This window comes from Equus przewalskii, chromosome 6, assembly GCF_037783145.1.
Source record: "Equus przewalskii isolate Varuska chromosome 6, EquPr2, whole genome shotgun sequence".
NCBI lineage: Eukaryota > Metazoa > Chordata > Mammalia > Perissodactyla > Equidae > Equus > Equus przewalskii.
The window spans coordinates 72,511,582-72,536,555 of record NC_091836.1 but is presented as its reverse complement, the minus strand read 5'-3'; the positions used below and the strand labels follow the sequence as shown (position 1 = coordinate 72,536,555).

General features: G+C 41.6%; 2 protein-coding genes and 1 pseudogene across 2 annotated transcripts; 1 reads left to right on the top strand and 2 right to left on the bottom strand.

Moving 5' to 3' along the window:
* Positions 1–4,235: 4,235 nt before the first annotated feature.
* On the bottom strand, positions 4,236–5,300 carry LOC103553795 (olfactory receptor 52I2-like). Its single transcript, XM_070626633.1, has one exon. It carries the CDS (start codon positions 5,205–5,207, stop codon positions 4,236–4,238), a length of 972 nt encoding a protein of 323 aa, XP_070482734.1. The 5' UTR covers positions 5,208–5,300.
* A 7,864-nt stretch (positions 5,301–13,164) lies between these two features.
* On the top strand, positions 13,165–16,254 carry LOC103553786 (E3 ubiquitin-protein ligase TRIM68-like; annotated as a pseudogene).
* A 5,193-nt stretch (positions 16,255–21,447) lies between these two features.
* Positions 21,448–22,445, bottom strand: OR52I2 (olfactory receptor family 52 subfamily I member 2). The gene has a single exon (XM_008523573.2). The coding sequence runs from the start codon at positions 22,428–22,430 to the stop codon at positions 21,456–21,458; it is 975 nt and encodes a 324-aa protein (XP_008521795.2). The 5' UTR covers positions 22,431–22,445; the 3' UTR covers positions 21,448–21,455.
* Positions 22,446–24,974: the final 2,529 nt, after the last annotated feature.

The following is a 24,974-nucleotide window of genomic DNA, read 5'->3' as shown; positions in this document are numbered from 1 at the left end:
ATTCAAATGAAACAAGATCGACAAACTTGCTTCTCAAGTCACATGTCTGCATGTTATTTATTACATTTGGGTCTGAAATATCCCACCTGTTTAAAAGATTTTCAAGTGTGCTCAGTGGAAAAGTGGGTATAGTAGCTGCATACTCTCCTACCTCACAGAATTGTTGTGAAGATCACAGATCCATCTGATACTATCGTTCCTTTCTCAGGGACAGAGGAAGGCCAGCCATGGATTTTGTCTGTGCCACCTTCCTATCTCACCTTCTTACAGACAGGATCTTGTCAACAGGGCCTTTTTTTCTTATGGCCTCGCTGGATGGTCTAGAGCCATGTAGACAGAAAGGTGCCAACACCAGTGGCAAAATCCAGGCCACAGTAACATATTGTGCATCTAATATATGTGCTTGTCTTTGGATTAGAATGAGGATAGTGACATCAGGGCAGAGAATAGAAATAATAAAAATAAAAATGTAGAATAAATGCACTGCAAGGAAGGCTCACCCACAAGCTGGTTGGGCTGAAGTTCAAATCTTTTCATTTCACCAAGAGAATCTTCATGGTTCTGGTAACTACATAATACTCTGCCTTTCTCTTCTCTAAATCTGTGACAAAAGGAGGAAAGCAAGAGGGCAGCGTGGGGAGAGACAATTGGATAAGGCACACTAAGCTGGTTTGGAAACCACATATTATAACGAAAAGGGATTAAGACCATATATCTGGGCTTTTGACCTTAAAGTGATTGTTGTATGTGGCAAAAATAATTCATTACAGCTCTTAAGAGTGTAATGTGGAAATGATTGTAGCTGGAAACAAACTGCAAGGCAACCACATGAGAACTAATGGCTTTGCCTACTTCAAGGGCTACAATATGTACATTACATACTGATGCTGTGTGAACACAACCTTTGAGGTAGTTTATACTTGAAAGTCGCGACTGTTGGGAGTTAGGATTGAGCAACAAAGTAGATACTACATTGCATAAGAGCAGAAACAAAGTAGTTCCTATAATAAAGAATAGTAAAAATTGTCTTTCTGCTTTCTTTGTATTGGGTCTTCACATATGAAGGAGGTAAAACACACCAAAATAGAGAAATAAACTCATTCTTCCCACCATGCTTCCAAGTTGCTCCTTGACTATTAGTAGTAAACAGGAGAAGATTCCATCAACTGCTTGGAGTGGAATGAATGGGTAAGTCACAGACCTGGTCTTGCAAAGGGTTGAGCTGACCTACATTAGAGGGACCTTGTGTCTTTCTGTGGGGGGCCTCCCTGGGGAATTGTTTATAGACTTGAGAAATGGATCTTGAGGAACTGCTTCCAGTTATGTCCCTGGACACTTAGCAGAAGAGGCTAGAGGCCAAATCAATGTTGTCTTTTACTATTGTTTTATTAGGACCAGTCTTGAAAGTCTTCTAGAAAAAGATTATTAGGTGCTAAATTAATTCAAACCAAGAATGAATTAAGGAGTGGAATGGCTTCATGCATAATGTGCTGAGTTTTCTTTTTTACATTTATAAGCTTATTTGGGTGCTATGATTACTGTTAGAAACACTATTATGTTAGACACTTTGTTTATTTCACATGTCTGATTCTTAAGACCAAACAAGAAGACTGAAGTTCTTCGGTGTATGAAAACCCTTTTCTTTAGGGTAGTTGCTGACCCTTGCCTTCTAAGAACCCCATGAAGACAAGGATCTTATTTTTCTGGTTCACCATTGTAACCCCAGTTTAGCACTGTGTGTGTGTCTATGTTTCTGAGTATTGGTAAATATTTAAGTGAAGAAACTTTCATTCCTATGCCTAGAATCAAAAATAAGCTCTTTCTTGCCTCACTGGGGCATGAAAGACTGGATGGCACTAGATTATAATCCTGTTCAACAACTAATCTGATGGATAATTTCAAAAGTGGTCCCAACTGGGAAGAGCTAGGTAGCCATGTGGAAGGTAGAGTGCCTGCACCATTCCCTGGAATGTCTGGGGTGGCACCTCCGACTTGGTGTGATGGTTCACTACAAAGCAGGGATGAGCTTTGCCCATCCTTGTTTTACTAGCAGAGAAACCAAGGGGTGCAATGCCTGAGCCTCAAGGGAAGAGGTTGCTAAAAGGGTGAGATCCTTGGGTTCTCTACAATGTAGAGACAGAGGGCACATCCTTGGGTTCACAACTCCCCACAAGAAATCCAGTCTCCCTTTTTTTCAACAGGATTTGTTGTAATCTCTTAAAATCCAAACACTGGGAGTCTATTATGGGTCCTGGGCACTAGTTAAATGGGCACATATTTCTTCTGGTGATAGGGTAGGAGATGGATCTGAATGTATAAGGAGAAGCACAAGACTCTCTGATTTGCCATAGCCATGGCAGGGAACCAGTCCACTCTGGGAAATGTGTAGTTCAATATTTGAGTACCAGCAGTGAGTCCCAGCTAGTTTCAGGGAATATAACACGAACAAAACACAGAGCTGGCAGGGCAGGCTTCTTCTGATGGAAATGCTGGGAAGAAATTTCTGTTTTGAGTGCAGGCTGAACTATACCTTTGTTGCTTTACATCAGATTCTTTAATGCATCTAATATTCTTTGATTTAATGGGTACAGCCAATTCTTTGGGATGTTTATGGAGAAAGAATAATGTGACTTTTCAAAATGAAAATCTTATCAAATATGCTTAACCACCTCATGATCCTGAGCAGTAGATCCTGTTAGGGGCTGGCAAGGGGGAGAGAGGGATTTTTACTACTCTTTGGGAACTCAGTGTATCATTGTCAGAGTTTTAGAGGTTGATTCCTACTCCACTGCTGTTCAGAAATAGAATGCATTGTAGTAGGTTATCTAGTCCAATGTGAGCAAAACGTGTAGATGCTGAGTTAAGCAGCAGATCTGTTTAGAAGAATTACCACATGAGTACTGATCTACACAGGACTGCAGTGCCTAGAACTATTCCTTAAAAGTATGGAATTAGAAACTTATTGGGTATATTTTTAAGTATATACAATATGTCAGATTTTGTGTTATGTGCTTTCTATTTATCCTTTTATTTAATCTTCAATACACTCTATATGTTAATATTGTTTCCCCCACCAGTAGAAAGGAGACATTAAGACTAAGATACAACAACTTGGTATCAATACTACAGGAAAATTATATTTAAGATTTTCAAATGTCCCAGAGTCAAATATATGTATCTCTTACACATGAAATCTTTTTCTTTTAACATAGATTATTCCATTTAAGACTTTCTGAAAGGGGAAAATAAAAACAAAAACCACTTAAGTATCTGATGACCTGGCAAAGAGTAGTGGCATTTCAACTTAATATTGTTGTTAATCTTTATTAACATTTTCATCTCAGAGCACACCTCCTTACAGGTGTCCAAAAGAAGAAAGACCTGTGTTATATTTGATCCCTCTCTTTTGTGTCTTACAGTTCAGTTATACAAGTAGGACTAGGGAGCAAAGAAAAAGATGTTCAAACCTAACTCATATGCCTTAGCTTCTGTTACTTGGAAACAAAAAGCTGGTGATTAGTACACTGACTCCAACAAGTTCAACAGGAGAGAATATATTAAACGGATAAGAAATATCTTACAGAGCATAGTAACAGAGATGTATCTGGGTGTTGAAATGAATTGGAATCAGAGAACCAGAAACTCTGTTTCTTCATTCCATCTTGTTACTTTGCTTCTTTTGCTGTGGAACAGATTTCTCCTTACAAGTTCATGTGTTGGAAAGTGGACAGCATCATGATCCCAGGTTTATATCTCCTCAGATAAACTGGAATCTATTTCGACAGGAGAAGGTCCAGGTGAGAGCACATGACCCGAGTGGGGTGGATTCATCAACAGGCCAGAAGGCAGTGTCATATATTAAATGTTACTTCCATATAATCACATAAGGATATGAACAATTCTGAGAAAATCAGGCAGGTGGAGGGAGACCAAACAGTTCATTTCTTCTGCTTAAGGACTGGTAGGATACTAAGTTGGAAATACGGGTCAGAAGCTAAGGAAAGAAAAACCCTAAATCTATATTCTCTGCGAAAGCATACCTCTGACTCAGATACTAGTTGATTGAAACCATTCATGTATTGTCAGAAAATTAATCATTTCATTTCCATTCTTCCAAGAAATTGAAAAGTTATGCAAAGATACACTTTACAGCTTCATCTTAGAACTTCTATGGTGCAGGTAAAGCAAACCAGCTCCACAGATCTCTAAGGCTTCTTTGAAGTTGGCTGGAATGCTCAAGGTCTAAATAGACTTTGTGTTCTTGAACCCAAGTTGGAGTGGTCAAAGAGGCAGTGCATCAGCATGCTCCACATTCGCTCCCGTATTTGTTTGATCCTCAGGCCATAAATGATGGGGTTTAAGGTGGGTGGGATGACCAGGTATAAGTCAGCTAACAGCACCTGGGTGTACAAAGGCACTGTGTCCTCCCCTAGCCAGACCACATAGACAGATGCCATCCCAGGTAAATAGTACAGAGCCATAACCCCCATGTGGGAGCCACATGTGCTTAAGGCTTTCAACTGAGCATTCTTTGAGGAAAGAACAAATACTGCCTGGAGAATCAGGTTATAGCAGACAGCAATGAAGGCCACATCAGAGCCCACAATAATCGAGGAAGCAATCAGACCATAGAGACAACTGGGCTTGGGGTCAGCACATGTCAGCTTGGCCACAGCTATGTGCTCACAGTAGGAATGGAGAACCACTTTAGAGCCACAGAAAGGTAGATGACTCACCATCCAACTCAATGGAGTCATGAATATGACAGCTCTGATTATGATGACCACACTCATTCCCAGCATCACTTGAGGTGTGAGAATTCTCTTATAGTGTAGGGGCTTACAGATGGCTACATAGCGGTCAAAAGCCATGGCCAGCAGCAGCCCTGTCTCCACAGCTGTGGCTGCGTGGACAAAGTACATCTGAGTGAAACAAGCACTAAAGCTGATGGAGTTGTCTCCTGAGGAGAAGATGCTCACCATCTTGGGCACCACAGAGGAGGCCATAACGATGTCCACAGCAGCCAGAATACACAGGAAGCGGTACATGGGCTCTTGTAAAGTGGAATCCACCCAGATTATGGTCATTACGAGGGTGTTTCCTAACAGGGCTATGGTATACATGACACTCAGTGAGATAGCCAGCCAAAAATGTAAAGACTGTAAACCTGGGATACCCACAAGGAAGAAGGTGGCAGGGATTTCCATTGTGTGGTTGTAGGGTGGCCTCAGTGTCACAGATGAGACTGCTTTCCTGTTAACACATAAAATTATGTAAGAAAAGATGCAGTCTTTCAAGACTTGTTCCCGTCTATGGCATTAGGAGAGACTGGTCTCTGATCTTATGATCAGAAAACTGACATCTGACACTGTTATCCTGCTCCATCTTCCATCTTCCTCAGTATTCTTTGCCTTACTAATTTCTATTCATCATTCAAGTATCATGATGTTCATGGATTACCTCCATGTCTGTTCTATCTCCTCCCCATCCCATACCAAGGCTAAATTGGGAGCCTTCTGAGCTTTATGGAATCTCCCATGCTGACCTCTAAGAGACCTAAATTGACAATTCCAGTACCCTACCTATGACTTTATTGTATTCAATCATGTGCATCTTGTTCATTACATTATTTATACCAGGTGTGTGACCCATAACTCTAGTACACAAATCCATTAAAAAAGATATTGTGTACGCCTTATAGCAAACAGTTTTCACAGATTGAATGAGAAATCAGAAGAAAGACCTCTTCTTTTATCTTTGTGCATTCAGTTCCTAATACTTAAAAATTGTTGAATGAAACAATGAACTTGAGATTGAACATGTAACATTTTTTATCCTTTGTATAGTGTCTAGACAAAAGATGAATGAAGCGTCCTTCTGGTTGAAGAAATAGATTAATGGATTCAGGAAAATAAGGTGATTATGTAACCACATTATATCTTTCCATAGGAAATAATAAACTGTCTGGAATTATTTTTAATCCTTACTTTCTCTAAATTTCATCCTGGATTTTCTGTTGAGTTAGGTTCAATTAGTAGATTCTGTAGCTACAAAAAAAACTTTAGGGTTCCTTTATAGACAAACCACTTAGTAGGTTTTTATGATTCTTCAATATGGAAAACTCTCTCTTTAAGATAAACTAACAAGACATTCCAATCAACAATGAAGCTTTATCCTTTAGAAAGTAAAGCACTCTTTAATGAACATAATGTGTACCAGTACTATGTTAGAAAGGGTAGTATTCATAATCTAAGTATATTGCTTCATTTGTATAATAGGACAAACATCCATTCAGTACAAGACAGTGGATATAATTAAATGAGATTAAATACTTTGTCCAAGATCACATAGCAAATAGGTGGTAAATTTGAGATTCAAGTCCAGGTTTTCCCAGCTCCTGTTAACACCTGAAACTCCCAGGTGTCCATCCATCTCAAAATTAACAGTCAAGAAAACAACTACGGGAAGAGGCAAAAAATAAAATGTTATGGGTCTCACTAGGCCAGTTTTGATGAGACAGAGAGTACTATATAATATAATGTGTAATAACCTGGTTGGGTAAACCTGAAGATAAGGAGTTGGCGTTAAATGCCATTCCGTTCCTGTGTGATATCCCTGTAGTTAATTTCCAGCTTCAGATGGATGGTTTCCATGATTTCATATGGTGTTTTGGCATGTGCACATTCCCGCAACCATCTGAGAACATCCTTACAAGGGGCCCTTCTTCCTCTGGTGGTATCTCTCAGCCATGGGAGACGTAGGCTGAACTCCTTCAAAGAACTCCTACTTTCTCTTTTCTTAGAATACAGTGTGGAAATCCTGCATACTTCTATGTACTCCACTCAAAATGTGGTGTTGGTCCTACATCATCAAGAGACAGGGTAACAAAGTGGCTAAAAGCATTCATTCTAGATACATACCCAAGACTAAAAACACTCCTCTGTCACTTACTAGCTATTTTGCCTCAGTCAAGCTATTTAAACTCTTCAAGTCTTACTTTGCTCCTTGGGAGATGGGAATACTAGTTCTTAATTCATAGAGATGTTTTGAGATCTAAATGAGAGGCTATTTAAAAATGCTTAGCAAGATTCATGGTACCCAGTTGCTCAATAAAATAGAACTAATAGAAAGAGACTTTTTTTATCCTTTAGTTCTAGATGTCTCTAAGTAGAATACTCGGAAAACTGTGATTTGGAGACCAGTTTGAAAAAAGAAGGCAGCTCAACTCTGCATTGCCTAAACCTTTTCCTCCCATGATCTATCACTGAAGATGTGCCACCCAGTGACTATACACAGTTAAATTCTTCTAATCTGACCTTGATGAAGAGCTCACTATCTGTTCCAATATAGTTCTTTTCTCAAGTTTAGGGTTGTTTTGTTTTGGAGTTTTTTGTTAGTTTGTTTGTTTGCTTTTCATCATTTCCACATAAAAGGTTCCCTTATATTTGCTGACAACCCACCTCTAATAAGAAAGCCAAAGAGTGGTTAACTCCTTGGCTGCCATACAACTCTTGTCAAATTGAAATGGGATTAAGAATGGAGGGAAAGCATATGTGGAAGATAAACAAACAAACACATAGTTAACGAGAATAAACTAGTAGTTACTAAAGGAAAGGAGGTTGGGGGGAGAGCAAGAGGGGTAAAGGAGAACATGTGTATAGTGATGGGTAAAAACTAGACTGTTGGTGGTGAACACAATGCAATCTATGGAGAAACTGAAATACAATCATGTAAACTTGGAATTTGCCCAATTTTAAAAGCCAATATGACCTCAAACAAATTTAAAAAATTAAAGAATTGCATGAAAGTGAGTATGACAAGTATCCTTTATCTAAATTAAATTGTTACTTCAACTGTTTTTCCTATGACCATCAGATCATTTCAGTTCCTAGGGACATGAACATTTGGCTTGCTCTCAGATCTGGACTCAAAGTCCCAGGTGTGGATCAGACCATATTAAGTACGATTGATCTCCTTCCTCACACCCTCACTGCCATAATATTGCCTCTCTCAAAGCCTCAGCCTAGTGGGTCACCACACTATTGTGTCACTTGTGCTGACTTTACAATAGTCACACATAACCCATGAACTGTTTCCAAGTGTCCAGGCAATCTTAAATGAAGGGTGCTTGTTTGCCAAGCTTCAAGACTAGCTTGCCCTTAACTATCATTTCCTGTCCCTCCCCTCAATAAGGGCCTTCCAGACTAAGAAGTTCCCATATCCCTACCCTTGGATACTGTCTTATTTACCCATTTTAATTTCTTATTAGAGGCCTGGCCCCTCTCTAAATAATTGGGTATATCACATTGATGGAATACTGGCTTCAGAATCCCATCAGCTGCAGTAGAAATTTCTTTGTTAACCAAGCATTAGACAAACATTCACCTGGTTCTCAACCCAAACCATGTGACTACATTTGCCCCTTGAATTTATCCCCTGGAGAGCCTAGCAGTAATTGACTGTACACCCAGGTACCAACAGCAGCGTTGGTGAAAGTCCTCAGAAGTTTTCTAAAAAGCCAAATTTGAGGGACATAGTTGCAAACTATGGTCTTTATTGAAACAGATAAACCACTATTAATAACACACAAAAAAAAACCCTAAACAACAGAAATACCTTACAATGAAACAGACTGAATAAAGTAGTGAGCTCTGCTTCATGGCCAGGATAAAAGAACCTTGCTGTGTATAGTCATGGGGTGAAACATCTTCAGTGATAGATCATGAGAAGACAAGGGCAAGCTTTTTGAAGTAGAACCGTAGTGAAGAGTAGAGAAAATAATTCAAGGTATCTCTCCTTAAGACTGCTGTGCTTTCTGGATGCGATAAATTCAGAGTTGAGAATCACTGCTTAAAGAGCTGAAGAACAGACTGAGGAATCAGAATTCTTTCTCCTCCCATTCACCTCTGATCCAAGGCCTTCCTCTCCTGTCTTGCTGCCCTGTATAAATCCACCTTTTCTCTGAGGGTACCCATCCCTCCACTCTCCAGCCCTGGCAACTTCTAGATGATCATAACTTTCATTCCCTTGAAGTTTTTATTTTCCTCATTTCTTTTCCTTCTTGATTAGCATGACTAAAGGTTTACTATTTCATTAGTCTTTCCAAATGACAGGACATTTGATTTGGTGGGTCATCTTTCTTTTTTTTTTCACTCTTCGATCTATTGCTACTGAAAATATTCTTGCAAAGATCAACAATGATCTCCATCAATGACCTGTTGCCAAGCCAGTGATTTCTTTTCATTTTTTGTTTTACTCGACCTATCCAAAACATTTAACATTACCACCTGCTCCTTCATTTTTGATTAACTTTTTGATTGAAGTATAACATACATACTTTAAAAATGCACAAATCTCAGGTGTACAGCTTGATAGATTTTATAAAGTAAACACATGAACATTCCCACATAGCCACTACCCCGATCAAGATACATACACAGGGGCCAGCCCCATGACCAGGTCGTTAAGTTTTCATGCTCCGCTATGGCGGCCCAGGTTTCACAGGTTTGGATCCTGGGCATGGACTTAGCACCGTTCATCAAGCCATGCTGAGGCAGTATCCCACATAGAAGAACTAGAAGGATCTACAGCCAGAATATAGAACTATATACTGGGGGCTTTTGAGAGAAGAAGAAAAATACATATTGGCAACAGATGTTAGCTCAGGGTGCAACTTTAAAAAAAAATACAGACACAATTGTTTCCTGGTTGTAGAGATGTTCTTCAGAAAGCTCTGACCAAGCTCTCCTAAGACATTTCCAGCCAAGAACCTGCCTCTGCCTTCAACCCTACAGAGATATTCACATGAAGACCTAGAGGGCCAATCACTAAAGAAAAACTTAAACAAATCACTTAATTACAACAACTAAATGGTAGGATATGTGAAGATTTTTCATTGTTATTTAAAGGATGGGAGATACACAATTCAAATTAAAATTGTCCTAAAGGTAAACACAGTAACGCATAACTTATTTGGTGGAGCCTTTGTGTTTATAACCCTATGCTTCCCTCTACGAACAAATAAACATGCTCCCCATCAGCCCTACTGCTTGGTCTCTTTGCTCATAACTCCCTTTGGTCCCTGAAAACTGTCTCTCCATCATCCCAAGGTTAGACTTAACCCTTTCTCTTCCAGCTTTGAATCAAATTAGTCATATGTTCCCTGTCCCCTCTCTCTCTGTCCCATCCTCTCATCATTTCCAGAAGTGATTTTGGTATCAGCAGTACCTACCAGAACTGGTTAACCCTTTTTAGTGGAGTCAAGAGCTTATAGCCTCCCCTTCTGGGTGTCCCTGGCCTTGGGACTTCATCTGTCCAACACCTGGTCCCCAGAACAGTTACCCACATCTTTGGAGTTTCCTCTATTCAGCTTCCTTTGATGGGTCCATGTTTCTTTCACTCAAAAGGAGAGGGATTTATACAGGATCCTTCAGAAAGACCAGGAAAAGAGACAAAAGATGAAAGATGAACAACATAGAGTCACGGTATGGAGTATTGTCACTTTCAAAGACTTCCCATTGGGAGTCCTCTTTCCCCTTTAGATTCTCTGTCATCCTGCTTTGTCCCTGGACACCCTGGCTACACTTGTTCTCTGCCCAGCAACCAAACGCTGTAACTTCTCCAGAGACTGGTTTTTCTCTGTGCTCTCGGCCCTGGGGCTTTCCAGATTGCAGGAGGAGGCAGATGCTTAGCAGCTAAAGAGTCTTTGTTTCTTCAATCCGCAGAGGATACCTAAGAGTTAGAAGAGTATGGAGGGCATCCTGCAAAGAAAACAAAGATCCAAGATTAGTTAGATGTGCAAAAGCCTGCTATGTGCCAAGCTTTCTGCTAAATGCTTTTCAAAGATGATTTCATTCCATTTCCACAACCCTGTGGAGTAGCTGTCATTATTACATCCACATTTACAGATGAAACTGGGCTGCATAGAGGGTCACAAAGTTAGTAATCCAGGGAGTCAAGATTCAAATTCTAGCGATCGTAATTCATTTCACTTTGTTGCAGAACTATGCACACTAATAGTATACTTAATCTCTCAAAGTCCACTTCATTGTTTGGTTCCTCAGTCATGTGGGGATTTGTGGTGGGCTTCACTGCTTAAATATTTCTCATGGCACCGTGGTATAGAGTCCTATTTGAACAGAGAAGGGAAATAGAATATAAGGGAGACCAAGGAAGACAAGCTTTTCAAACTGGGCGAAGGACATGGATCTCAGCACAAAGAAATGAAATGACAAAATATTCTGCAGAGAAGAAGCCAGAGAAGGTAGAGTGCAGGGTACTGACAAGAGAATGAAAATGAATGAGGTTAGTGGGGCGAATGGACCATATTTTAAAGGTCTTGACTTCTGTCTGGGCATCATTGTGGGGCTGGAGTAAAGCCGAGAGAAAGAAGCCAATATGCACAAAATATAAAGTTTCTTTTCTTTTTTTGTTTTTAATGACAAAGGTATAGAGATATAAGGAAATGTAAAAAATCAGCAGACAATGCTACATGCTCTCAGCACCCCAGTTCCACAACAGACACGCAGTTGTTAGTCACATGAATGGGGAGAGGCCTTCTGTTGCCTTTTGTAGGAGGGTGGGGGGTCTTCCTGCCTTCCTCAGCCAGCACATTCCTAATGACCAGGGGGTGGTTTAGCTTCAATTTACTAGGCTTAACATCTGGTAGAATCTTCAGCCTTCAGCCTACAAGAGAACTAGTCCCCAAAACTGCTGTACTTAAGACTTTAAACTTTAAAACCTATGGGTCCTGTTGCCTATAGGATAATTCAGAGAACAGGCCAGGATGTAAACCTAAACAGTAGCATGAAATAGGGATATGCAAAGTGGACAATCAAATGCATAAGGCAAAAGCAATGCTACTTAAATCACCCCAGCATGAGGCCAGGCAGCTAAACTGTGATAGTGCCAGTGGGGCAGGGTAGACCACTTTCCCCTGGGAGTCAACCTCGTTCCTGCTGAGGCAGTAAGAGCTGTAGTGGATCCTCACAAATCTGTAACATCAGAACAGTAGAATAACGGTTACTACTTAGGGTTGTGAAATAAACTGAGTTAATCCATGTAGAATGCTCAGAATAGTGCCTGGCCCATAGTGTAAGTGCTTAAGGAATGCTTGTTATCATTATTAATGTATAATGTGTTCTCAATTACCTAAGAAATTATAAAAACATTTTGGGTTTTGGAACTATTTTCTGCCTAGCTGACTTATTCATTCAATAAATATTTATTCGGCAATAACTGTATGACAGGCCCTGTTGAGATGATCAGGATACAGCAGTGACTAAGACCAATGTGGTCTTCCCTTTACACACTCTAGTTGGTAACACAGACCTGCAAAGTGAACAAATAAATAAGGCCAACCATGCCAAGGGCCTGCTGTTGACCATTCAAGATCTGTACCATATGTGGCCCTTGCAGAAATCACAATTCCTTGCTGGGTTAGTAAATTCATCAATATGGGTTTCATGATCATCAGATGACTTTTGTTTATATCTTCCAAGGGGTATTTGTTCATATCTGCTTCTACCATATCCCTGAAGAGAATGTCTTAGCATCTTGTGAATGTAGTGCTGGAGGAGTGAGCAGGGATTTACAGGCTTTAGGGAAAGTATTGCTGGTTCCCTTACACTTTACACTTCAGTGCACAATAGGAGAAAACAAATTGAACACGTAGGCAATGGGCTTCTGGCATATTACCTTTTCTATACCTTCAAGTATATGAATATACATATAAACAAACCAGAGAGTGAGGCTAGAGATATTTCTGGCCTTATTTTGGATACTGCAACACCACATTTTATGTGACCTTACCCAAGTTCAAGAGAAACGATGATTTGGAGAGCGGGATTGAGGTGGGGTGGGAATGGTCTGGCGAGTGAGCCCAGAGGAGGGTCAGAGATGACCGAATGAATGAAAACTGAGAATTCCCACATCTGTTTGCTTAGGCGTCCCCAGATGTCCTTTCTGTGGTGTGAGCAATGACATAGTCAGTACTTGTTGGGAAGGCCAGTGCTCATTAAACAAGGTCAATAAAGGATCCAAATAAGGAGGCTGTTTTTTTCTGTCACTAATTATCCCTTTTACTGATCCCTCTGCTTTTCTGTTGCTTTTCTATCTTACTTGTTTTTCTTTTCTTCTTCTCAGCCTTCACTGCCTCTACCTAGTTTCATTCATGTTTTGAGGAGGGTGTGAGCAGGACCATGTATCCTGCAGCATTGGCGGAAGCCATTGTGCAAGAAGTAGCCTGTCCCATCTGCATGACCTTCCTGAGGGAGCCCGTGAGCATGGAATGTGGCCACAGCTTCTGCCACAGCTCTCCATCTAGATTCTGGGAGGTTCCAGGAGAATCTGAGCACTCGGGTTACACATGTCTGCTCTGCCGGGCTTCTGTCCAGCCAAGGAATCTGCGACCTGATTGGAAGCTGGCCAATGTTGTAGAAAAAGTCCATCTGCTAGAGCTGCATGCAGGAATGGGCTAAAGGAGGATGTTTGTGAGCGCCACAGGAAATAGCTAAAGATATTCTGCAAAGAGGATGGCCTGACCGTGTGTGAGGCCTGCAGCTGGTCCCCCAAGAATGAGGCCCACAGTGTCATGCCCTTGGAGGAGGTCACCAGGGAGTACAAGGTAGAAGATGGGGGCCAGCCAGCTCAGTCTCTCCTCTGCCCCTCACTTGGATATCTCTAGATTGAGGACTTGACCAGGGGTCCCAAAGACAAAATGAGAGCTCACTCTTTTGGCTCTTCACACCCACAGATCCCTGTGACCTAATGTCACACTCTCCTTGCATTTATGATCTCCTTTAACTTCCTTCCCTCCCCCTTCCACATCCCATCCCCAGTTCCACCATAGCTTATGGCCTAACTCAAAGATGCTTTCCATACTGAGAATTTAAAGCGGACCAGTTTGGTTTAGCTGGGGTTCTTGGTGCCCTGGATGTGTTTGGGTATGAGGTAATGAAGGCTGCACCTATCAGAACCTGAATATTCCATAGCCTATGTGTATACATGGGCCAGTGTCCTCAATCCTGCATGGCCCTTACACAAATGATATCAGTGCTGATTAAGGATCTTGGCTCTGCAGATACAGGTGGAAACCTGAAAGCAGAGCATCACATGGGAGTTTGAGAAGTATTGGCGATGACTACAGAAAAAACAGACCCAAGGGTAGTGGCTGGAGGTAAGGGCAGCAGCAGCTCTGGCCAGCCTTAAGAAGGAGGATGGAGAGACCATGCAGAAACTGGAGATGAATCACAATGAACTCCTCTATCAGAGCTCAGTCCTGTGGAGGATGACCACAGAGCTGGAAGAGAGGTCTCAGTGGCCTGTCCACGGGATGCTGCAGGTGAGCAGCAGGTTTTCCTGAGAACCTGGAGTGAGAGCTGAAGACAGTCTGGGACTCCAGGAGAGAGGATTCCCTAGTCTTCAGTGGAGCCACTGAACCAGACATGGATCCCTTACATTTCCTTGCTAATGCTTTCTGTTCTGTCCCGAGGTGTGTGGATGACCTGGCCCCTTGAAATTGTAGGCTTGTAGGTTGGGTAACACCTACACTCTGGCCTATGAGATGAAGCCTGAAATCAGCCAGTCCAGCCAGTGCTTGGCCTGCCCTGCTCCCCTCCTGTAGGCTTCTCCCCTCTACATCTGCATGTCTTCTCTCCAGCCTGGCCCTCTGCTTCCCTTTCCCTTAGAGAAACTCCCTCCCAGAGCTCCTGGTCTGTCTGGTCTTTCCAAAGAACAGTACATATTCATGTGCTGCATTTGTTCTCCTTCTAGGGTATTCAGGAAGTCTTGAACAGGTATGTCCCAATCCTTGGAGGCCCTAGATAGCCCTGTAAAGGATAGTGGGTCCTGGCGAGAGCCAGAAGTGGGGAAGGACCTACAGAAAAGAGGGTGTAGATCCATAATCTTCTCCCACTTTCACTGTATTGGCTAAAGAAGCTTTGTTCATCTTTCTTTTATCTTCTTTGTACTTGGTCAAATTCGGTTCAACAATTACTGATAAGAATTTCAGGTAAATTATAAAATGTAGTTTTAAGTAGATCCCCCAAAGAGGGAAAAAGACTGCGGATGTCTCCATTAGTGCTCTGAGGTCTGAGTATCAGCCCTTCCCCTCTGTGGCACACCTCTTCCTCTCCTGATGGCAAATGCACACGTGACCCTTCCCGCAGCACAGGAATGTGAATGCTCTCCTCTCTGTGCCACAAACTGCTTGGGCTCAGTCAAATAATCACATCTCTACTTTCCCTGGTGTTGCTGGGCAGGGGCACCCCACTGACTATGTCCACAGCCAAGCCATTCTTCCCTGTAATAAAGGAAGGCCCATGTGGCAGAGGCAAGATTTGTGGCCCTAAGGCTTACCTCTCCTCTACCAGGAGCAAGTCTTGGAGCCTGCAGCAGCCAGAACCAGTCTCCTTGGAGATGAAGACAAATTGCCATGTGCTAGGGCTAAGAGAGGTCCTGGAGACATATGCAGATAATGAATGCTGGGGAAGATTGTGATGGGCAGTGAGAGGGACCCTTCCCCCAAAATAAAATGGTTTGGTGCCCCCTGGATGCCCCATCTAGCCCCACACCATATCATTGAGAAATCTGTGGCTGTATTTATCACAGAGACTTTACCCATGCCCCCTGGCTCTGTACCCTTGTTACCATACAGGATTACTTTTCCCTAGCTGACATGCACCTAGTTCAAAACACCGTTTATTCCCGCCACATCGTGTCCAAAGACAGAAAATGTGTGCACTATGGAGACACCGAGCAGAAACTGCCGGACAATCCTGAGAGATTTTACCGCTACAACATCGTCCTTGGCAGCCAGTGCATCTCCTCAGGCCGCCACTACTGGGAGGTGGAAGTGGGAGACAGGTCTGAATGGGGCCTGGGAATATGTAAGGAAAATGTAGACCGGAAGGAGGTGGTCTATTTATCCCCACACTGTGGATTCTGGGTGATAAGGCTGAGGAAGGAAATGAGTACCAGGCAGGCACTGATGAATACACCCTCCACCCTTGCCTGTCCCTGCCTGGCAAGAGGGAGTCTTCCTGGATTATGAGGCCCACGATATCTCCTTTTACAATGTGACTGACAGTGGCTCGCACATTCCCCCACTGTCCCTTTCCTTTGCACCTCCTGCCCTATTTTAGTCCTTGCTACAGCATTGGCACCAAGGACACTGCTCCTCTAGCCATCTGCTCCCTGGACAGGGAGGACTATGAGAGGCCCCATCCTAGCCAGAGGCCTTGGAATTTCACCTGAATTGCAGGGGTCTTTGAGGACCCTGCCACAGACAAGGATTCCCTTTAACTGAGCTGAACCTGGAATACAGGGATTCCTCTGCCTGACCGCATGCCCTATTGCAACTGGGCCAAAGTCCCACACTAAACTACTCATGTGAAAAAGCTGAGCTTCGGTCAAATGGGCAGTGCATGCCTATGAAGGAAGTGTAGCAGTGCTGATGGTGAAGATCAGAGGAGTTCTGAGGATCAGGACTCTCTCCTTCCTGTAGCTCATAGCCCCCTTCTCCATCCTTGTTGGTGCCACAATTAAGTCAGTGAGGACAATGAAGTAGATCCAGTATTTGGGAAACCCTTTGGAGAGGGTTGACCAACAAGCCGAAAGAATACCGGCCATGTCTAGAACTGGTTGCTGTGCTGACACCAGTGGCTGGATTCTTCGCCTGAGGTTTGCTGCTTCTGAGCAACCCATAACTGACCCCAGCTCTCTTACCTACCATCCTGAAAATGCATTGCAGCATTGCCTAAACCATCCTAGTGGCCGTTCTCTCTCTGAGCACGAGCTAGGCAAATCGCTCTATCTCAGACTTGAAGGAGACCTGTGTCCTGGTCCTTCCCTTTTCCCTAAGCATCAGAATCAGAAACCCTGTGAGCCTTGTTCTTATTTTCACTTGATGAATGAAACAACTGAAATGGACTTAATGAAGCAAGTTATTTCTCAAAAAGCTGCTGAAAGAAGATAGGAAAGATTATAAAGTGTTTCTCACATTCAAATGAAAAAGATTGACAAATTCAATTCCCAGGTCACATGTCTGCCCGCCATTCTTGACATTTGGGCCTGAAATATCCCACCTGTTTAAAAGATTTTCAAATGTCCTCAGTGGAAAAGTGGGTATAGTAGCTGCATACTCCCCTACCTCAGAAGATTGTCGTGAAGATCTCAGATCCATCCAATGCTTTTGTTCCTTTCTCAGGGACAGAGGAAGACAAGCCATGGATTTTGCCTGTGTCGCCTTCCTATCTCATCTTCTTACAACCAGCATCTTGTCAGCAGGGCCTTTGTTTCTTAGAGCCTCTCCTGATGGTCTAGAGCCCTTTAGATAGAAAGGTGCCCATGCCAGTGACAAACTCTGACCACAGTAATATATTCTGCATCTATTATGTGTGCTTGTCTTTGAATTGGAATGGAGACAGTGACATCTGGGCAGAGAATAGAAATAATAAAAAGAAGAATGTAGAAGAAATGCACTGCAAGGAAGACTCACACATGAGCTGATTGGGCTGATGTTCAGATCTTTTTATGCCACCAGGGAATCTTCATGGTTCTAGTAACTGCATAATACTCTGCCTTTCTCTTCTCTAAATCTATGACAGAAGGAGGAAAGCAGGAAGGAAGGACAAGGAGAAAGAATTGGACTAGGAACAGAAGGCCAGTATGGGAGCCATGTATTATAATGAAAGAGAAATATGACCATATATCCAGGGTTTTGACCTAAAGTGATTGTTGTATGTGGCAAAAATAATTTATTACAGGTCCTAAGAATATGATGTGTGAAAGATTGTGGCTGGAAACAAACTTCAAGGCAAGCATATGAGAACTAATGGTTTTGCCTATTGCAAAGGCTACAATATGTACATTACATATTGTCACCATGAGGCTGTGTAACACAACCTCTGAAGTAGTTTACACTTTAAGGTAGTGACTGTTGGGTTAAGATTGGGCAGCAAAGTAGATCCTAGGTTAGGTATAGTCAGAGGCAAAGTAATTAGCAAAAATTGTCTTTCTACATTCATTGTATTGGGTACTCATATATGAGGAAGGTAGAGTAGACCAAAATGGAGCAATAAATTCATTCGGCCCACCATGCTTCCAAGTTGCTCCTTGAGTACTAGCAGGGGAGATGTTTCTGTCACTTGTTTGGAGTGGAATGAACTAGTAGGTCACACACCTGGTCTTGCTAAGTGTTGAGCTGACCTACCTTACAGGCTCCGTGTATCTTTCTGTGGGGGGCCTCCCTGGGGAATTGTTTACAGACTTGAGAAATAGATCTTGAGGAATTGCTTCTAGTTATATCCCTGGACACTTAGCTGATGAGGCAAAGGGCCAAATCAATGTTGTTCTTTTACTATGGTTTTAGTGGGACAAATTTTGGAAGGTTCCTAGAAAAAGACTATTTGGTGACGAATTTATTCAACCTGGAATGAACTAAGGAGTGAAATGGCTTCATTTGCAATGTGCTATTTTAAAGGGGTTTTTTTGACATTTAGAAACTGATTTGGGTGCTATGATTACTAATTAGAAGAATTACAAGGTTAAACATGTTATTTCATATTGTCTGATTGTTAAGACCAGGTAAGAAGACTGAAGTTCCTTAAGTGTAAGAAAACCGTTTTCTCAAGGGTAGCTGCTTACACTTCCCTTCCAAGAACCCCATAAAGACAAGGATCTTATTTTTCTGGTTAACCATTGTAGCCCCAGTCTAGCACTGTGTGTGTGTGTGTGTGTATGTGTGTGTGTGTTAACAAATATTTAAGTGAGGGAAATTTCCTTCTATGCCTAGAATCAAAACAAAAATAAATTCTTCTTGCCTCATAGGGGCACGAAACATTGGATGGTACTTACTTATAATCCTGTTCAAAAACTAATTTGGGGGCCAGCCCTGTGGCTGAGTGGTTAAAGTTCTGCATGCTTCACTTTGGTGGTCTGGGTTTGCAGATTTAGATCCCAGGCATGGACCTACTCTACTCATTAGCCATGCTGTGGAGGCATACCACATACAAAATAGAGGAAGATTGGCACAGATGTTAGCTAAGGGAAAATCTTCCTCACCAAAAATAAATGAATAAATAAACTAATCTGATGGGTATTTTCAAAAGTGGTCCAGAAGGGGAATGAGCAGGTAGCTATGTGGGGGGTAGACATGGCACCTCTGACTTGGTGTGATCACTCACTACAAGGCACGGATGAGTTTTGTCCATCTTTGTTTTACTGGCAGAGAAACCAAGGGGTGCAATCCCTGAGCCTTGTGGGGAAAGGCTACTAAAAGGGTGAGATGCTTGGGTCCTGCAAAAGGTGGAGACAGAGGGCAATTCTTAGATTCACAACTCCCCATAGGAAATCCAGTCTCCCTTGTTTTCAAAGATGATTGATTGTAACCTCTCAAGATCCAAACACTGCAAGTCCACTGTGGGTCCCAAGCACTAGCTAAATGGGCACACTTTGCTTCTGGTGATAGGGCAGAGGTCAGATATGAATATATCAGGAGAAGCACAGGACTTTCTGTTTGCAGGCAGCCAGGGCAGGGAGCCAGTCCACTTGGGGAAATACATAGCTCAATATTTGAGTACCAACAGTGGGTCCCAGCTAGGTTCAGAGAATAATAGTGTGAATGAAACACAACGCTGGCAGGGCAGACTTCTTCTGGTGGAAATGCTGGGAAGAAATTTCTGTTTTGAGTACAGGCTGGACTATACCTTTGTTGCTTCACAGCAGATTCTTTAATGCAGCTAATGTTCTTTGATTTAATGGGCATAGCCAATTCTTTGGGTTGCTTATGGAGAAAGAACAGTGTGACTTTTCAAAATCAAAATCTTACCAAATATGCTTAAAAACTTCATGATCTTGACTAGTGTTTATGTTAGGGGGTTGCCAGGGGAAGTGAGTTTCTTTTCATTACACTTTGGGAACTCAGTGCATCCTTATCTGAGTTTTCGAGGCTGATTCTTACTCCACTGGTGATCAGAAATAGAATACATTCTAGCAGGTAAACAAGTCAAATGTTATCAAAAGGTGTAGACGCTGAGTTATTAAGCGGCAGATCTGTTTGGAAGAATTATCACTTGTATACTGATCTACGCAGCACTGCAGTTTCAATAGTGCCCAAAACTGCCCTTTAAAATTACAGAATTAGAAATTTATTGAGTATAGTTTTTAACTACACACAGTATGTTTATGTTGTCTTATGTTTTATGTTCCACTCATTATTTTATTTAATTTTAAATACCCTCTATGAATTAACATTGTTTCCTGCATTAGTAAAAAGGAGATATTAACACTCAGATGCAATAACTTGGTATCAACACTGTTAAGAAATTATCTTTTATTAAGATTTTCAAATGTACCAGAGTCAAACATATGTATCTCTTACATACAAAATCTTTTTCTTTTTACATATACTGATTATTCAGTTTAAGACTCTGAAAGGAGAAAATAAAAACAAAAACCAACCAAGTATCTTATGACTTGCAGAAGAGTAGTGACATTTCAGCTTCATTACTGATATTGTTCTCCATTAAACTTTTCATCCCAGGGCACACCTCCTTAGAGGTGTCCAGAAGATGAAAGATCTGTGTTATATTTGATCTCTCTCTTTTGCGTCTTACAGTTCAGTTACACAAGCAGGAGTAGGAAGCAAAGATAAAGATGTCCCAAACCAACTCACACGCCTTAGTTTCTGTTGCTTAAAAACTAAAAGCTGGTGATGAGTACACTAACTCCAACTAGCTTAGCAACAGGGGATGTATTAAAATGATATACATACATCTTGTAGAACATAATAACAGGAATACACTTGGGTGTCCAAAACGCATTGTAACCAGAGACTCAGAGACTCAGTTTCTTCATTCCATCAGGCTAATCGGCTTCTCTCACTGCGGAACAGATTTCTGTTTCTACATTCATACATTGGAAAATGGCCAAAATCAGTGATCCAATTTTATATCTCCTCAGATAAATTGGAATCAGTTTTGACTAGAGAAGGACTCTGGACCAGGTGTGAGCACATGACCCAAACTGAACAGATTCATCAATGAGCCAGAAGGCAGGGTCACATATTAATAGCTGCTTCCATATAGTCCTATGAGGAGATGAACAATTCTGAGAAAATCAGCCAAGTGTGAGGGGACCAAATAGTTCATTTCTTCTGCTGAGGGACTGGTTGGAAATACGAGTCACAAGCTAAAGAAAGAAAAACCCCTAATCTGTATTCCCACCCAAATTTATCTATGATTCGAACACTAGTTGATTGAAACCATTCAAAGTGTCTTCAGGAAATTGATCACTTCATTCACATCCTTGCTAGAAATTGAAAAGTTATGGAAAGACACTCTTGACAGTTTCATCATAGAACTCCTGTGGTGCCAGGAAATCCATAACAGCTCCACAGATCTCTAAGGCATTTTTGAAGTTAGCTGGAATGCTTGAGGCCTCAATAGACTTTGTGTTCATGAACCCACGTTGGAGTGGTAAAAGAGGCAGTGCATCAGTGTGCTCCATGCACGCTCTCGTATTTGTTTGATCCTCAGGCGATAGATGATGGGGTTTAAGGTGGATGGGATGACCAGGTACAAGTCAGCTAACAGCACCTGGATGTGCAAAGGCACTGTGTCCTTCCCTAGCCAGGCCACATAGACAGATGCCATCCCAGGTAAATAGTACAGAGCCATAACCCCCATGTGGGAGCCACATGTGCTTAAGGCTTTCAACTGAGCATTCTTTGAGGAGAGACCAAATACTACCCGAAGAATAAGGTTATAGGAGGCAGCAATGAAGACCACATCAGAGCCCACAATAATCGAGGAAGCAATCAGACCATAGAGACAACTGGGCATGGGGTCAGCACATGTCAGCTTGGCCACGGCTATGTGCTCACAGTAGGAATGGAGAACCACATTGGAACCACAGAAAGGTAGGTGACTCACCATCCAACTCAATGGAGTCATGAATATGACAGCTCTGATGGTGATGGCCACACTCATTCCCAGCATCACTTGAGGTGTGAGAATTCTCTTATAGTGTAGGGGCTTACAGATGGCTACATAGCGGTCAAAAGCCATGGCCAGCAGCAGCCCTGTCTCCACAGCTGTGGCTGCGTGGACAAAGTACATCTGAGTGAAACAAGCACAAAAGCTGATGGAGTTGTCTCCTGAGAAGAAGATGCTCACCATCTTGGGCACCACAGAGGAGGCCATAACAATGTCCACAGCAGCCAGAACACACAGGAAGCGGTACATGAGCTCTTGTAAAGTGGAATCCACCCAGATTATGGTCATTACGAGGGTGTTTCCTAACAGGGCTATGGTATACATGACACTCAGTGAGATAGCCAGCCAAAGATGTGAAGACTGCAAACCTGGGACACCCACAAGGAAGAAGGTGGCAGGGGTTTCCATTGTGTGGTTGTAGGGTGACCCCAGCATCACAGATGAGACTGCTTTCCTGTTAACACATAAAATGATATAAGAAAAGAATGCAATTCTGTAAGACTTGTTCCCAGCTATGGTGTTAAGAGAGCCTGATGGTATTCTCAGGATCAGAAAACTGGCATCTGACAAAGTTGTCTTACTCCACCTTCCTTTTCCTCAGTATTCTTTGCCTTACTAATTTCTATTCATCATTCAAGAATCATGATTTTCATGGATTACCTCCTTCTCTGTTCACTTTTCTCCCTCATCCCAGAACAAGGCTAAATTAGAAGCCTTTTGAGCTTTCATGGAATCTCCTCTGCTGACATCTGAGGGACCTAAATTGAAATTCCCACACTTGCCTATGACTTTATTGTATTCATTCATGTGTGTCTTGGTCATGGCATTAGTTATACTCATAAGTGTAATACACAAGTCCATTAAAAGAAGATACAGGTACTCATCATAGCAAGTATTTTCCACAGAATGAATAAAAAAATCAGAAGAAAGAATTTTTCTTTTATCTTTGTATGTTGAGTTCCTGATACTTAAAAATTGTTGAATGAAACAATGAACTTCTTGAGATTTGTCATGCCACATTTTGTATCTTTAGTATAGTGCCTAGGCAAAAGATGAATGAAGCATCCTTCTAGTTGAAGAAACAGATTAATGGATTCAGGAAAATAAGGTCATTAGAGAACAAAATTACCATTTTCCATAGGAGATAATAAACTTATGGAGATATTTATAGTCTCTCCCTTCTCTTAATTTCAGCCAGATTTCCTTTTGCGCTACGTTCAATTAATAGATTAAATAGCTACAAGTAAATCTTTAGGCTCCCTTATAGATGAACCCTCCAATAAGTTTTTGTGATTCTTCACTATGGATAATTCACTCTTCAAGATAAACCACCAAGACATTCCAAACAACAATGAAGATTTATCCTTTAGAAAGGAAAGCACTCTTTAATGAACATATGTAGTATGTACCAGTACTATGTTGGAAAGTGTAGTATTCATAATCTGAGTGTATTTCTCCATTTGTAAAATAGGACAAACATCCATTCTGTACAAAACACTTGATATAATTAAAATGAGACTAAACATTTTGTACAAGATCCCCTGGCAAGTAGGTGGTAAATTTAAGATTCAAATACAGGTGTTTCCACTCCTGTAAACACCTGTGACTCCCAGGTGTCCATCCAACCTGAGATTAATAGTCAATAAAACAACTATGGGTGATAGAAAATAAAAAGTTAGGGGTCTCACTCAGCCAGTTTTGATGGGACAGATGTGCACTGCTCTGCATAACAACCACGAGCTTGTCGATTTCTGTTTATTGCTGCATTCAGTCTCCATCTGCCTCAGTCAGGAGTTACCATGTCATATAACGTGTGATACTCTGGTTGCACAAACCTGAAGATAAGGGGTCAGCATTAACTACCATTCCATCCCTTTAGCTACTTTCCAGCTTCAGAGTGTTGATTTTCATGACTTCATATGGTGTTTGTGCATTTGCACATTCCCCCAACCATCTGAGAACATCCTTACAAGGGGCCGTTCTTTCTCTGGTGGCATCACTCAGCCATGGGAGATGTAGGCTGAACTTCTTCAAAGAATCCATACTTTCTCTTTCCTTAGAATACAGCATGGAAATCCTGCATATTTCTATGTACTCCATCCAAAATGTGTTGCTGGTCATACATCATCAACATGCAAGAGAGCAAAGTGGCTGAAAGCATTGGTTCTAGACACGTACTCCCAAGGCTGAAAAACCTACTGTCATTTACTTGGTGTTTTGCCTTGATCAAGTTATTTAAACTCTCTAACCCTTACTTTGCTCCTTGCTAAGATGGGGATAATAGTTCTTAATTCATAGAGATGTTTTGAGATCTAAATGAGAGGCTATTTAAAAGTGTTTAGCATGATGCATGGTACATAGTTGCTCGATAAAATATAACTAATAAAAAATGAGACTATTATTTAATCCAGTAGTTCTAGATTGCTCTAAAAAGCATGCTTAAATGGATAAATGTGATGTGGAGACCAAGTTACATTAAAAAAGGAAGCTCAACCCTGCATAGCCTAAAGCTTTTCTTCCCATGATCTTTCACTGAAGATGTGTCACCCAGTGACTATAAATAGCAGGGTTCTTCTAATCTGACCATGATGAGGAGCCGTCTATCTGTTCCATTATAGGTCAGTTCTCAACTTTAGGGTTTTCTTTGTTTATTTGAAGTTTTTTGTTTCTTTGCTTGTTTTTTCTTCATCACTTGTGTATAAAGGGTTCCCTTATATTTGCCAAAAACCTATCTCTAATAAGAAAGCCAAAGAGTGGTGAACACCTCTGCTGCCATACAACAACTCTTGCCAAATTGAAATAGAATTAAGAATAGCATGAAAGTGGGTATGACAAATATCCTGTATCCAGGCTAAATTGCTGCTTTAACTGTTTTTCCTATGATAATCAGATAATTTCTTTTCCTAGGGACATCGACATTTGACTTGATCTCAGATGTAGACTCAAGGTCCCAGGTGTGGACCAGACTATACTATGTAC

Bases quoted from the DNA above. Each gene is read 5' to 3' on its own strand.
- LOC103553795 (XM_070626633.1), bottom strand. From the start codon at position 5,207: ATGGAAATCCCTGCCACCTTCTTCCTTGTGGGTATCCCAGGTTTACAG.
- OR52I2 (XM_008523573.2), bottom strand. From the start codon at position 22,430: ATGCTGGGGTCACCCTACAACCACACAATGGAAACCCCTGCCACCTTC.